This window comes from Oncorhynchus mykiss, chromosome 2, assembly GCF_057628025.1.
Source record: "Oncorhynchus mykiss isolate SJ-2025 chromosome 2, ASM5762802v1, whole genome shotgun sequence".
In the NCBI taxonomy this organism is placed as follows: Eukaryota; Metazoa; Chordata; class Actinopteri; order Salmoniformes; family Salmonidae; genus Oncorhynchus; species Oncorhynchus mykiss.
This window is the reverse complement of record NC_143023.1, coordinates 7,795,001-7,808,604: the sequence shown is the minus strand read 5'-3', so window position 1 is coordinate 7,808,604 and position 13,604 is coordinate 7,795,001. Positions and strand designations below refer to the sequence as shown.

General features: G+C 52.7%; 1 protein-coding gene across 11 annotated transcripts in view; it reads right to left on the bottom strand.

The window, feature by feature from the left end:
- LOC110514705 (kinesin-like protein KIF13A) overlaps nt 1-13,604 on the bottom strand; it is a 181,244-nt gene that overhangs the window by 28,776 nt on the left and 138,864 nt on the right. For 6 of the 11 annotated variants that reach the window (XR_016483789.1, XM_090187006.1, XM_090187024.1 and 3 more), the window contains exons 26-27: nt 12,030-12,065; nt 2,334-2,433 (exon numbers count right to left, since the gene is read on the bottom strand). Coding sequence is in view for 10 of the 11 variants with exons in the window: in XM_090187006.1 (XP_090043132.1) it covers nt 2,334-2,433; nt 12,030-12,065 (136 nt within the window). In the remaining variant the exon portion in view is untranslated. The remainder of the gene's footprint in view (nt 1-2,333; nt 2,434-12,029; nt 12,066-13,604) is intronic. The other 5 variants (XM_090187012.1, XM_090187021.1, XM_090187035.1 and 2 more) reach the window with 1 other exon arrangement.

Here is a 13,604-nt window from a genome sequence, read left to right as displayed (position 1 = left end):
AGACAGGACTGGTACAGAGTGGAGCTGTAGAGTCCAGAATACTGAATGAAGACAGGACTGGTACAGAGTGGAGCTGTAGAGTCCAGAATACTGAATAAACTGAATGAAGACAGGACTGGTACAGAGTGGAGCTGTAGAGTCCAGAATACTGAATGAAGACAGGACTGGTACAGAGTGGAGCTGTAGAGTCCAGAATACTGAATGAAGACAGGACTGATACAGAGTGGAGCTGTAGAGTCCAGAATACTGAATAAACTGAATGAAGACAGGACTGATACAGAGTGGAGCTGTAGAGTCCAGAATACTGAATAAACTGAATGAAGACAGGACTGGTACAGAGTGGAGCTGTAGAGTCCAGAATACTGAATAAACTGAATGAAGACAGGACTGATACAGAGTGGAGCTGTATAGTCCAGAATACTGAATGAAGACAGGACTGATACAGAATGGAGCTGTAGAGTCCAGAATACTGAATAAACTGAATGAAGACAGGACTGGTACAGAGTGGAGCTGTAGAGTCCAGAATACTGAATGAAGACAGGACTGGTACAGAGTGGAGCTGTAGAGTCCAGAATACTGAATAAACTGAATGAAGACAGGACTGATACAGAGTGGAGCTGTAGAGTCCAGAATACTGAATAAACTGAATGAAGACAGGACTGGTACAGAGTGGAGCTGTTGAGTCCAGAATACTGAATAAACTGAATGAAGACAGGACTGGTACAGAGTGGAGCTGTAGAGTCCAGAATACTGAATAAACTGAATGAAGACAGGACTGATACAGAGTGGAGCTGTAGAGTCCAGAACACTGAATAAACTGAATGAAGACAGGACTGATACAGAGTGGAGCTGTAGAGTCCAGAATACTGAATAAACTGAATGAAGACAGGACTGGTACAGAGTGGAGCTGTAGAGTCCAGAATACTGAATAAACTGAATGAAGACAGGACTGATACCGAATGGAGCTGTAGAGTCCAGAATACTGAATAAACTGAATGAAGACAGGACTGATACAGAGTGGAGCTGTAGAGTCCAGAATACTGAATGAAGACAGGACTGATACAGAGTGGACCTGTAGAGTCCAGAATACTGAATGAAGACAGGACTGATACAGAGTGGACCTGTAGAGTCCAGAATACTGAATAAAGACAGGACTGGTACAGAGTGGAGCTGTAGAGTCCAGAATACTGAATAAACTGAATGAAGACAGGACTGGTACAGAGTGGAGCTGTAGAGTCCAGAATACTGAATAAACTGAATGAAGACAGGACTGATACAGAGTGGAGCTGTAGAGTCCAGAATACTGAATGAAGACAGGACTGGTACAGAGTGGAGCTGTAGAGTCCAGAATACTGAATAAACTGAATGAAGACAGGACTGATACAGAGTGGAGCTGTAGAGTCCAGAATACTGAATGAAGACAGGACTGGTACAGAGTGGAGCTGTAGAGTCCAGAATACTGAATAAACTGAATGAAGACAGGACTGATACAGAGTGGAGCTGTAGAGTCCAGAATACTGAATAAACTGAATGAAGACAGGACTGATACAGAGTGGAGCTGTAGAGTCCAGAATACTGAATGAAGACAGGACTGGTACAGAGTGGAGCTGTAGAGTCCAGAATACTGAATAAACTGAATAAAGACAGGACTGGTACAGAGTGGAGCTGTAGAGTCCAGAATACTGAATAAACTGAATGAAGACAGGACTGATACAGAGTGGAGCTGTAGAGTCCAGAATACTGAATAAACTGAATGAAGACAGGACTGATACAGAGTGGAGCTGTAGAGTCCAGAAAACTGAATGAAGACAGGACTGATACAGAGTGGAGCTGTAGAGTCCAGAATACTGAATGAAGACAGGACTGATACAGAGTGGAGCTGTAGAGTCCAGAATACTGAATAAACTGAATGAAGACAGGACTGATACAGAGTGGAGCTGTAGAGTCCAGAATACTGAATGAAGACAGGACTGGTACAGAGTGGAGCTGTAGAGTCCAGAATACTGAATAAACTGAATGAAGACAGGACTGATACAGAGTGGAGCTGTAGAGTCCAGAATACTGAATAAACTGAATGAAGACAGGACTGGTACAGAGTGGAGCTGTAGAGTCCAGAATACTGAATGAAGACAGGACTGGTACAGAGTGGAGCTGTAGAGTCCAGAATACTGAATGAAGACAGGACTGATACAGAGTGGAGCTGTAGAGTCCAGAATACTGAATAAACTGAATGAAGACAGGACTGGTACAGAGTGGAGCTGTAGAGTCCAGAATACTGAATGAAGACAGGACTGGTACAGAGTGGAGCTGTAGAGTCCAGAGCTGGGACTCACCCTGTTTGTTGATGATCTTGTTGATCTGCTCGTCCAGATACTCTCGTCGTTTGATGAGGGCCTCAGACCAGCGGTCCCTCACACAGTTCAGGTCCTCCTCCTGCAGGCCAACAGAAGACAGCATCAGTGTCAGCAGGACTCTGTCCAGTATCAGAAACAAAACAGGACGTTGAACGGCAGACTCCTACTTCCTTACCCCAGTAGACCCCACATGACCTCCGTGAGGAGCCACAGTGTGAGGCCCTAGGGGCCAAGTCAAAACTTAATCCTCTTTCTCAAAGTCTATTGAAAAAAAGTCCCAAACTCTATGAGGAAATGGAATGTCTCCCAGGCTCAGAGCCTTTAATGTACTGTTGGCTGATTAAAACATCACCATGATCTAACCACCCACCCAGCACCATAACAACCACACACATGCACACTCCAACCCCATTCCTCCGGTCACTCCACCCCCATTCCTGAGCTCAACTCCCCTGTCATGCTAAATGAGTCATGCATGGAAGCAGCCATGCGTTGGTTATGTGAGTGTGGTGCAATAAGTCTCCTGTCATAAGTCTCCTGTCATGGCACTGTGGAGAGGTAGGATGGAGGGACAGACAGACAGACAGACAGACACCAGGGCACTGAAGAGATGTAGGACGGAGGGACAGACAGACAGACAGACACCAGGGCACTGTGGAGAGGTAGGACGGAGGGACAGACAGACAGACACCAGGGCACTGTGGAGTGGTGGGACGGAGGGACAGACAGACAGACACCAGGGCACTGTGGAGTGGTGGGACGGAGGGACAGACAGACACCAGGGCACTGTGGAGTGGTAGGACGGAGGGACAGACAGACAGACACCAGGGCACTGTGGAGTGGTAGGACGGAGGGACAGACAGACAGACACCAGGGCACTGTGGAGTGGTAGGACGGAGGGACAGACAGACAGACACCAGGGCACTGTGGAGTGGTAGGACGGAGGGACAGACTGGAACACAGACAGACACCAGGGCACTGTGGAGTGGTAGGACAGAGGGACAGACTGGAACACAGACAGACAGACACCAGGGCACTGTGGAGTGGTAGGACAGAGGGACAGACTGGAACACAGACAGACAGACACCAGGGCACGGTGGAGTGGTAGGACAGAGGGACAGACAGACAGACAGACACCAGGGCACTGTGGAGAGGGAGGACGGAGGGACAGACAGACACCAGGGCACTGTGGAGAGGGAGGACGGAGGGACAGACAGACACCAGGGCACTGTGGAGTGGTAGGACAGAGGGACAGACAGACACCAGGGCACTGTGGAGTGGTAGGACGGAGGGACAGACAGACACCAGGGCACTGTGGAGTGGTAGGACAGAGGGACAGACAGACAGGCACCAGGGCACTGTGGAGAGGGAGGACGGAGGGACAGACAGACACCAGGGCACTGTGGAAGTGGTAGGACAGAGGGACAGACAGACAGACAGGCACCAGGGCACTGTGGAGAGGGAGGACGGAGGGACAGACAGACACCAGGGCACTGTGGAGAGGTGGGAAAGACAGAATATGAGTGATGTATCTGGCCTGGGGTGCCTCCTTAAAAAGATTCTCTGATCCATGTCTTTGTTAGGATGACATTATTTAGATGGACCAGCGCCACCCGGGTCCAAAATTGTGCTTGGAGGCAAGAGTTCTCCTCCAAAAGTGCACAACATTATCCAATCACTCTGTGAGGCCGGACCTAGAACCAGGAGTTTGTCCTGACCACTAGACCTGACTAGGGAAAACTACCCCCTACTCCTCTAGTCTCCTGTCTCCTACCCCTCTAGTCTCCTGTCTCCAACCCCCTACTCCTCTAGCCTCCTGTCTCCTACCCCCTACTCCTCTAGCCTCCTGTCTCCTACCCCTCTAGTCTCCTGTCTCCTACCCCCTACTCCTCTAGCCTCCTGTCTCCTACCCCTCTAGCCTCCTGTCTCCTACCCTCTAGCCTCCTGTCTCCTAACCCTCTAGCCTCCTGTCTCCTACCCTCTAGCCTCCTGTCTCCTACCCCTCTAGCCTCCTGTCTCCTACCCCTCTAGCCTCCTGTCTCCTACCCCTCTAGCTTCCTGTCTCCTACCCCTCGAGTCTCCTGTCTCCTACTTCTCTAGTCTCCTGTCTCCTACTCCTCCAGCCTCCTGTTTCCTACCTCCTACTCCTCTAGTCTCTTGTCTCCTACCCCCTACTCCTCTAGCCTCCTGTCTCCTACCCCTCTAGTCTCCTGTCTCCTACCCCCTACTCCTCTAGCCTCCTGTCTCCTACCCCTCTAGCCTCCTGTCTCCTACCCTCTAGCCTCCTGTCTCCTAACCCTCTAGCCTCCTGTCTCCTACCCTCTAGCCTCCTGTCTCCTACCCCTCTAGCCTCCTGTCTCCTACCCCTCTAGCCTCCTGTCTCCTACCCCTCTAGCTTCCTGTCTCCTACCCCTCAAGTCTCCTGTCTCCTACTTCTCTAGTCTCCTGTCTCCTACTCCTCCAGCCTCCTGTTTCCTACCTCCTACTCCTCTAGTCTCCTGTCTCCTACCCCTCGAGTCTCCTGTCTTCTACTCCTCTAGTCTCCTGTCTCTTACTCCTCCAGCCTCCTGTCTCCTACCCCTCTAGTCTCCTGTCTCCTACCCCTCTAGTCTCCTGTCTCCTACCCCTTGAGTCTCCTGTCTCCTACCCCTTGAGTCTCCTGTCTCCTACTCCTCTAGTCTCCTGTCTCCTACTCCTCCAGCATCCTGTTTCCTACCTCCTACTCCTCCAGCCTCCTGTTTCCTACCTCCTACCCCTCTAGTCTCCTGTCTCCTACTCCTCTAGTATCCTGTCTCCTACTCCTCCAGCCTCCTGTTTCCTACCTCCTACCCCTCGAGTCTCCTGTCTCCTACTCCTCTAGTCTCCTGTCTCCTACTCCTCCAGCCTCCTGTTTCCTACCTCCTACTCCTCCAGCCTCCTGTTTCCTACCTCCTACTCCTCCAGCCTCCTGTTTCCTACCTCCTACCCCTCTAGTCTCCTGTCTCCTACCCCCTACTCCTCTAGCCTCCTGTCTCCTACCCCTCGAGTCTCCTGTCTCCTACTCCTCCAGCCTCCTACCCCCTACTCCTCTAGTTTCCTGTTTCCTACCCCCTACTCCTCTAGTTTCCTGTCTCCTACCCCCTACTCCTCTAGCCTCCTACCCCTACCCCTCTAGTCTCCTGTCTCCTACTCCTCTAGTTTCCTGTTTCCTACCCCCTACCCCTCTAGTCTCCTGTCTCCTACTCCTCTAGTCTCCTGTCTCCTGTCTCCTACTCCTCTAGTCTCCTGTCTCCTACTCCTCTAGTCTCCTGTCTCCTACCCCTCTAGTCTCCTGTCTCCTACTCCTCTAGCCACATGTCTCCTACTCCTCCAGCCTCCTGTCTCCTACTCCTCTAGTCTCCTGTCTCCTACCCCTCTAGTCTCCTGTCTCCTACCCCTCGAGTCTCCTGTCTCCTACCCCTTGAGTCTCCTGTCTCCTACTCCTCTAGTCTCCTGTCTCCTACTCCTCCAGCATCCTGTTTCCTACCTCCTACTCCTCCAGCCTCCTGTTTCCTACCTCCTACCCCTCTAGTCTCCTGTCTCCTACTCCTCTAGTATCCTGTCTCCTACTCCTCCAGCCTCCTGTTTCCTACCTCCTACCCCTCGAGTCTCCTGTCTCCTACTCCTCTAGTCTCCTGTCTCCTACTCCTCCAGCCTCCTGTTTCCTACCTCCTACTCCTCCAGTCTCCTGTTTCCTACCTCCTACTCCTCCAGCCTCCTGTTTCCTACCTCCTACCCCTCTAGTCTCCTGTCTCCTACCCCCTACTCCTCTAGCCTCCTGTCTCCTACCCTTCGAGTCTCCTGTCTCCTACTCCTCTAGTCTCCTGTCTCCTACTCCTCCAGCCTCCTGTTTCCTACCTCCTACTCCTCCAGCCTCCTGTTTCCTACCTCCTACCCCTCTAGTCTCCTGTCTCCTACCCCCTACTCCTCTAGCCTCCTGTCTCCTACCCCTCGAGTCTCCTGTCTCCTACTCCTCCAGCCTCCTACCCCCTACTCCTCTAGTTTCCTGTTTCCTACCCCCTACTCCTCTAGTTTCCTGTCTCCTACCCCCTACTCCTATAGCCTCCTACCCCTACCCCTCTAGTCTCCTGTCTCCTACTCCTCTAGTTTCCTGTTTCCTACCCCTCTAGTCTCCTGTCTCCTACTCCTCTAGTCTCCTGTCTCCTACTCCTCTAGTCTCCTGTCTCCTACTCCTCTAGTCTCCTGTCTCCTACCCCTATAGTCTCCTGTCTCCTACTCCTCTAGTTTCCTGTTTCCTACCCCCTACCCCTCTAGTCTCCTGTCTCCTACTCCTCTAGTCTCCTGCCTCCTACTCCTCTAGTCTCCTGCCTCCTACTCCTCTAGTCTCCTGTCTCCTACTCCTCTAGTCTCCTGCCTCCTACTCCTCTAGTCTCCTGTCTCCTACTCCTCTAGTCTCCTGTCTCCTGTTTCCCCTGCCCACCCTTCTTAGTGGAACCCACTGTCTGCTACTCCTCTAGTCTCCTGTCTCCTGTTTCCCCTGCCCACCCTTCTTAGTAGAACCCACTGTCTGCTACTCCTCTAGTCTCCTGTTCCCCCTGCCCCCCCTTCTTAGTGGAACCCACTGTCTGCTACTCCTCTAGTCTCCTGTTCCCCCTGCCCCCCCTTCTTAGTGGAACCCACTGTCTGCTACTCCTCTAGTCTCCTGTTCCCCCTGCCCCCCCTTCTTAGTGGAACCCACTGTCTGCTACTCCTCTAGTCTCCTGTTCCCCCTGCCCCCCCTTCTTAGTGGAACCCACTGTCTGCTACTCCTCTAGTCTCCTGTTCCCCCTGCCCCCCCTTCTTAGTGGAACCCACTGTCTGCTACTCCTCTAGTCTCCTGTTCCCCCTGCCCACCCTTCTTAGTGGAACCCACTGTCTGCTACTCCTCTAGTCTCCTGTTCCCCCTGCCCCCCCTTCTTAGTGGAACCCACTGTCTGCTACTCCTCTAGTCTCCTGTTCCCCCTGCCCCCCCTTCTTAGTGGAACCCACTGTCTGCTACTCCTCTAGTCTCCTGTTCCCCCTGCCCCCCCTTCTTAGTGGAACCCACTGTCTGCTACTCCTCTAGTCTCCTGTTCCCCCTGCCCACCCTTCTTAGTGGAACCCACTGTCTGCTACTCCTCTAGTCTCCTGTTCCCCCTGCCCACCCTTCTTAGTGGAACCCACTGTCTGCTACTCCTCTAGTCTCCTGTCTCCTACTCCTCTAGTCTCCTGTTCCCCCTGCCCCCCCTTCTTAGTGGAACCCACTGTCTGCTACTCCTCTAGTCTCCTGTTTCCCCTGCCCCCCCTTCTTAGTGGAACCCACTGTCTGCTACTCCTCTAGTCTCCTGTTCCCCCTGCCCCCCCTTCTCAGTGGAACCCACTGTCTGCTACTCCTCTAGTCTCCTGTTCCCCCTGCCCCCCCTTCTTAGTGGAACCCACTGTCTGCTACTCCTCTAGTCTCCTGTTTCCCCTGCCCCCCCTTCTTAGTGGAACCCACTGTCTGCTACTCCTCTAGTCTCCTGTTCCCCCTGCCCCCCCTTCTTAGTGGAACCCACTGTCTGCTACTCCTCTAGTCTCCTGTTCCCCCTGCCCACCCTTCTTAGTGGAACCCACTGTCTGCTACTCCTCTAGTCTCCTGTTCCCCCTGCCCACCCTTCTTAGTGGAACCCACTGTCTGCTACTCCTCTAGTCTCCTGTTCCCCCTGCCCCCCCTTCTTAGTGGAACCCACTGTCTGCTACTCCTCTAGTCTCCTGTTTCCCCTGCCCCCCCTTCTTAGTGGAACCCACTGTCTGCTACTCCTCTAGTCTCCTGTTCCCCCTGCCCCCCCTTCTCAGTGGAACCCACTGTCTCCTACTCCTCTAGTCTCCTGTTCCCCCTGCCCCCCCTTCTTAGTGGAACCCACTGTCTGCTACTCCTCTAGTCTCCTGTTTCCCCTGCCCACCCTTCTTAGTGGAACCCACTGTCTGCTACTCCTCTAGTCTCCTGTCTCCTGTTTCCCCTGCCCACCCTTCTTAGTAGAACCCACTGTCTGCTACTCCTCTAGTCTCCTGTTCCCCCTGCCCCCCCTTCTTAGTGGAACCCACTGTCTGCTACTCCTCTAGTCTCCTGTTCCCCCTGCCCCCCCTTCTTAGTGGAACCCACTGTCTGCTACTCCTCTAGTCTCCTGTTCCCCCTGCCCCCCCTTCTTAGTGGAACCCACTGTCTGCTACTCCTCTAGTCTCCTGTTCCCCCTGCCCCCCCTTCTTAGTGGAACCCACTGTCTGCTACTCCTCTAGTCTCCTGTTCCCCCTGCCCACCCTTCTTAGTGGAACCCACTGTCTGCTACTCCTCTAGTCTCCTGTTCCCCCTGCCCACCCTTCTTAGTGGAACACACTGTCTGCTACTCCTCTAGTCTCCTGTTCCCCCTGCCCCCCCTTCTTAGTGGAACCCACTGTCTGCTACTCCTCTAGTCTCCTGTTCCCCCTGCCCACCCTTCTTAGTGGAACCCACTGTCTGCTACTCCTCTAGTCTCCTGTTCCCCCTGCCCACCCTTCTTAGTGGAACCCACTGTCTGCTACTCCTCTAGTCTCCTGTCTCCTACTCCTCTAGTCTCCTGTTTCCCCTGCCCACCCTTCTTAGTGGAACCCACTGTCTGCTACTCCTCTAGTCTCCTGTTCCCCCTGCCCACCCTTCTTAGTGGAACCCACTGTCTGCTACTCCTCTAGTCTCCTGTCTCCTGTTTCCCACCCCTCTAGTCTCCTGTTCCCCCTGCCCACCCTTCTTAGTGGAACCCACTGTCTGCTACTCCTCTAGTCTCCTGTTCCCCCTGCCCCCCCTTCTTAGTGGAACCCACTGTCTGCAACTCCTCTAGTCTCCTGTTCCCCCTGCCCCCCCTTCTTAGTGGAACCCACTGTCTGCTACTCCTCTAGTCTCCTGTTCCCCCTGCCCACCCTTCTTAGTGGAACCCACTGTCTGCTACTCCTCTAGTCTCCTGTTCCCCCTGCCCACCCTTCTTAGTGGAACCCACTGTCTGCTACTCCTCTAGTCTCCTGTTCCCCCTGCCCACCCTTCTTAGTGGAACCCACTGTCTGCTACTCCTCTAGTCTCCTGTTCCCCCTGCCCCCCCTTCTTAGTGGAACCCACTGTCTGCTACTCCTCTAGTCTCCTGTTCCCCCTGCCCCCCCTTCTTAGTGGAACCCACTGTCTGCTACTCCTCTAGTCTCCTGTTTCCCCTGCCCCCCCTTCTTAGTGGAACCCACTGTCTGCTACTCCTCTAGTCTCCTGTTCCCCCTGCCCCCCCTTCTCAGTGGAACCCACTGTCTGCTACTCCTCTAGTCTCCTGTTCCCCCTGCCCCCCCTTCTTAGTGGAACCCACTGTCTGCTACTCCTCTAGTCTCCTGTTTCCCCTGCCCCCCCTTCTTAGTGGAACCCACTGTCTGCTACTCCTCTAGTCTCCTGTTCCCCCTGCCCCCCCTTCTTAGTGGAACCCACTGTCTGCTACTCCTCTAGTCTCCTGTTCCCCCTGCCCACCCTTCTTAGTGGAACCCACTGTCTGCTACTCCTCTAGTCTCCTGTTCCCCCTGCCCACCCTTCTTAGTGGAACCCACTGTCTGCTACTCCTCTAGTCTCCTGTTCCCCCTGCCCCCCCTTCTTAGTGGAACCCACTGTCTGCTACTCCTCTAGTCTCCTGTTCCCCCTGCCCACCCTTCTTAGTGGAACCCACTGTCTGCTACTCCTCTAGTCTCCTGTTCCCCCTGCCCACCCTTCTTAGTGGAACCCACTGTCTGCTACTCCTCTAGTCTCCTGTTCCCCCTGCCCCCCCTTCTTAGTGGAACCCACTGTCTGCTACTCCTCTAGTCTCCTGTTTCCCCTGCCCCCCCTTCTTAGTGGAACCCACTGTCTGCTACTCCTCTAGTCTCCTGTTCCCCCTGCCCCCCCTTCTCAGTGGAACCCACTGTCTCCTACTCCTCTAGTCTCCTGTCTCCTGTTTCCCACCCCTCTAGTCTCCTGTCTCCTACTCCTCTAGTCTCCTGTTCCCCCTGCCCCCCCTTCTCAGTGGAACCCACTGTCTCCTACTCCTCTAGTCTCCTGTCTCCTGTTTCCCACCCCTCTAGTCTCCTGTCTCCTACTCCTCTAGTCTCCTGTTCCCCCTGCCCACCCTTCTTAGTGGAACCCACTGTCTGCTACTCCTCTAGTCTCCTGTTCCCCCTGCCCCCCCTTCTCAGTGGAACCCACTGTCTCCTACTCCTCTAGTCTCCTGTCTCCTGTTTCCCACCCCTCTAGTCTCCTGTCTCCTACTCCTCTAGTCTCCTGTTTCCCCTGCCCACCCTTCTTAGTGGAACCCACTGTCTGCTACTCCTCTAGTCTCCTGTTCCCCCTGCCCCCCCTTCTCAGTGGAACCCACTGTCTCCTACTCCTCTAGTCTCCTGTCTCCTGTTTCCCACCCCTCTAGTCTCCTGTCTCCTACTCCTCTAGTCTCCTGTTCCCCCTGCCCCCCCTTCTCAGTGGAACCCACTGTCTCCTACTCCTCTAGTCTCCTGTCTCCTGTTTCCCACCCCTCTAGTCTCCTGTCTCCTACTCCTCTAGTCTCCTGTTCCCCCTGCCCCCCCTTCTTAGTGGAACCCACTGTCTGCTACTCCTCTAGTCTCCTGTTTCCCCTGCCCCCCCTTCTTAGTGGAACCCACTGTCTCCTACTCCTCTAGTCTCCTGTTCCCCCTGCCCACCCTTCTTAGTGGAACCCACTGTCTGCTACTCCTCTAGTCTCCTGTTCCCCCTGCCCACCCTTCTTAGTGGAACCCACTGTCTGCTACTCCTCTAGTCTCCTGTTCCCCCTGCCCCCCCTTCTTAGTGGAACCCACTGTCTGCTACTCCTCTAGTCTCCTGTTCCCCCTGCCCACCCTTCTTAGTGGAACCCACTGTCTCCTACTCCTCTAGTCTCCTGTCTCCTGTTTCCCACCCCTCTAGTCTCCTGTCTCCTGTTCCCCCTGCCCCCCCTTCTTAGTGGAACCCACTGTCTGCTACTCCTCTAGTCTCCTGTTTCCCCTGCCCCCCCTTCTTAGTGGAACCCACTGTCTGCTACTCCTCTAGTCTCCTGTTTCCCCTGCCCCCCCTTCTTAGTGGAACCCACTGTCTGCTACTCCTCTAGTCTCCTGTTTCCCCTGCCCACCCTTCTTAGTGGAACCCACTGTCTCCTACTCCTCTAGTCTCCTGTCTCCTACTCCTCTAGTCTCCTGTTCCCCCTGCCCACCCTTCTTAGTGTAACCCACTGTCTCCTACTCCTCTAGTCTCCTGTTTCCCCTGCCCACCCTTCTTAGTGGAACCCACTGTCTCCTACTCCTCTAGTCTCCTGTCTCCTGTTTCCCACCCCTCTAGTCTCCTGTCTCCTACTCCTCTAGTCTCCTGTCTCCTACTCCTCTAGTCTCCTGTCTCCTACTCCTCTAGTCTCCTGTTTCCCCTGCCCACCCTTCTTAGTGGAACCCACTGTCTGCAAGCACATGAGCAGAAGCTGGTTTCCATCCATCGTGCCTCGTCATCATCGGCAGTAGTTGGGGTTGAACATTTCTGGGAAATCTAAAACAATTCCAAGGTTTTCCAGAAGTTATGTGAATGTTTCTACCCTCGCTGAGGTAGGAGGAAGCACCATCCATGCAGCAGCAGCAGCAGCAGCAACAACAGCAGACTGAGGAGTTACAGTTTACCTGATAACTATCCATATCTCCATCCTCCTCCTCCCTCTGGCAGGACAGAATACAGCACAGTACACTCAGTCAGACAGGCAGACAGACAGACAAGACAGGCAAACAGACAGACAGGCAAACAGACAGACAGACAGACAAGACAGGCAGACAGACAAGACAGGCAAACAGACAGACAGACAGACAGGACAGGCAAACAGACAGACAGGCAAACAGACAGACAGACAGACAAGACAGGCAAACAGACAGACAGACAGACAGACAGACAGGCAAACAGACAGACAGACAGACAGACAGGCAAACAGACAGACAGACAGACAGACAGACAGACAGACAGACAAGACAGGCAAACAGACAAACAGACAGACAGACAGACAGACAGACAGACAGACAAGACAGGCAAACAGACAGACAGGCAAACAGACAGACAGACAGACAGACAGACAGACAGACAGACAGACAGACAGGCAAACAGACAGACAGACAGACAGACAGACAGACAGACAGGAGTAGTAGCCTACACACCTCTCCACTGTCTGCAAGTCGCTCTGGATAAGAGCGTCTGCTAATGACCAAAATGTCAAAGGTAAATCCACTACAACTCTGGGTCAGTGGCCTGGAGGTGTCACTGGCTGACCAATCACATTGTTCTATTTCCTCTGGGAAAGTGTGTAGCAGTGGAGGGTAGGAGGCTGCTTCCTGGTCCTTCTACGTTAAAATGACCTCCCAGATCGTCTGTATGTAGAATGACTGAGAAGCTCAGTTCTGTTGACTTTTTAAAAGAACATTGTGCTCCAAAATGAATGAATATAAAAAATGTTTAAAAATGATTTAACTTGTATTTAACCAGGAAGGGCTCATTGAGATTTAAAACCTCTTTTTCAAGAGCGTCCTGGCCAAGATAGGCAGCACCAAGTCATTACAAAAATGACAGACAAACAACATGAAAAACTACAAGTAATCTAGTAAAAACCATAGAATTCCCAAGAGTATAACAAAATCAATAACAGCAAATTAAAAACATTGACAGGTCAGGGAATCAGCCTCAAGATCAGTGATTTAAGCGGAAACGCTGTAGTCAACTTAAGCTGAAAAATTGTAGTCCAACTAGAGGACAGCCGAATCAGATCACTCAAAGGATTTGATTGATACACAACAGAAAAATATGTAGACTTTTCTACATTCTACACAGGAGATGAATATATTTCTGTGGTTCCATCATTCTACAGATGTCTCCCTCCAGTGGAATAATTGATGACTGGCACCTTTCTTTCCCTACACCAGACAGCTTTGACATGATGGCCTAAGGATCCTCCATCTGAAAACTACAGGATGCAGAGAGTGATTACTGCTAGGATTTCATCATGTCCAGATACACAGTACAGTATTGTAATACTGTAGATATCTCCAGTCCACCATTAGGCAGTAGAACTACAGTCTAGTGCTGGAGTCTCATCCCAGGGCCTGGTGTTTGTCTCTGTATGTGTTACACTAATATGAACCGGCACATTCTGCAACATTCATTAGAACATTCATTAGATTTACAGCAGCCCAGGATTTAGCCATGTCAGTAGGCCC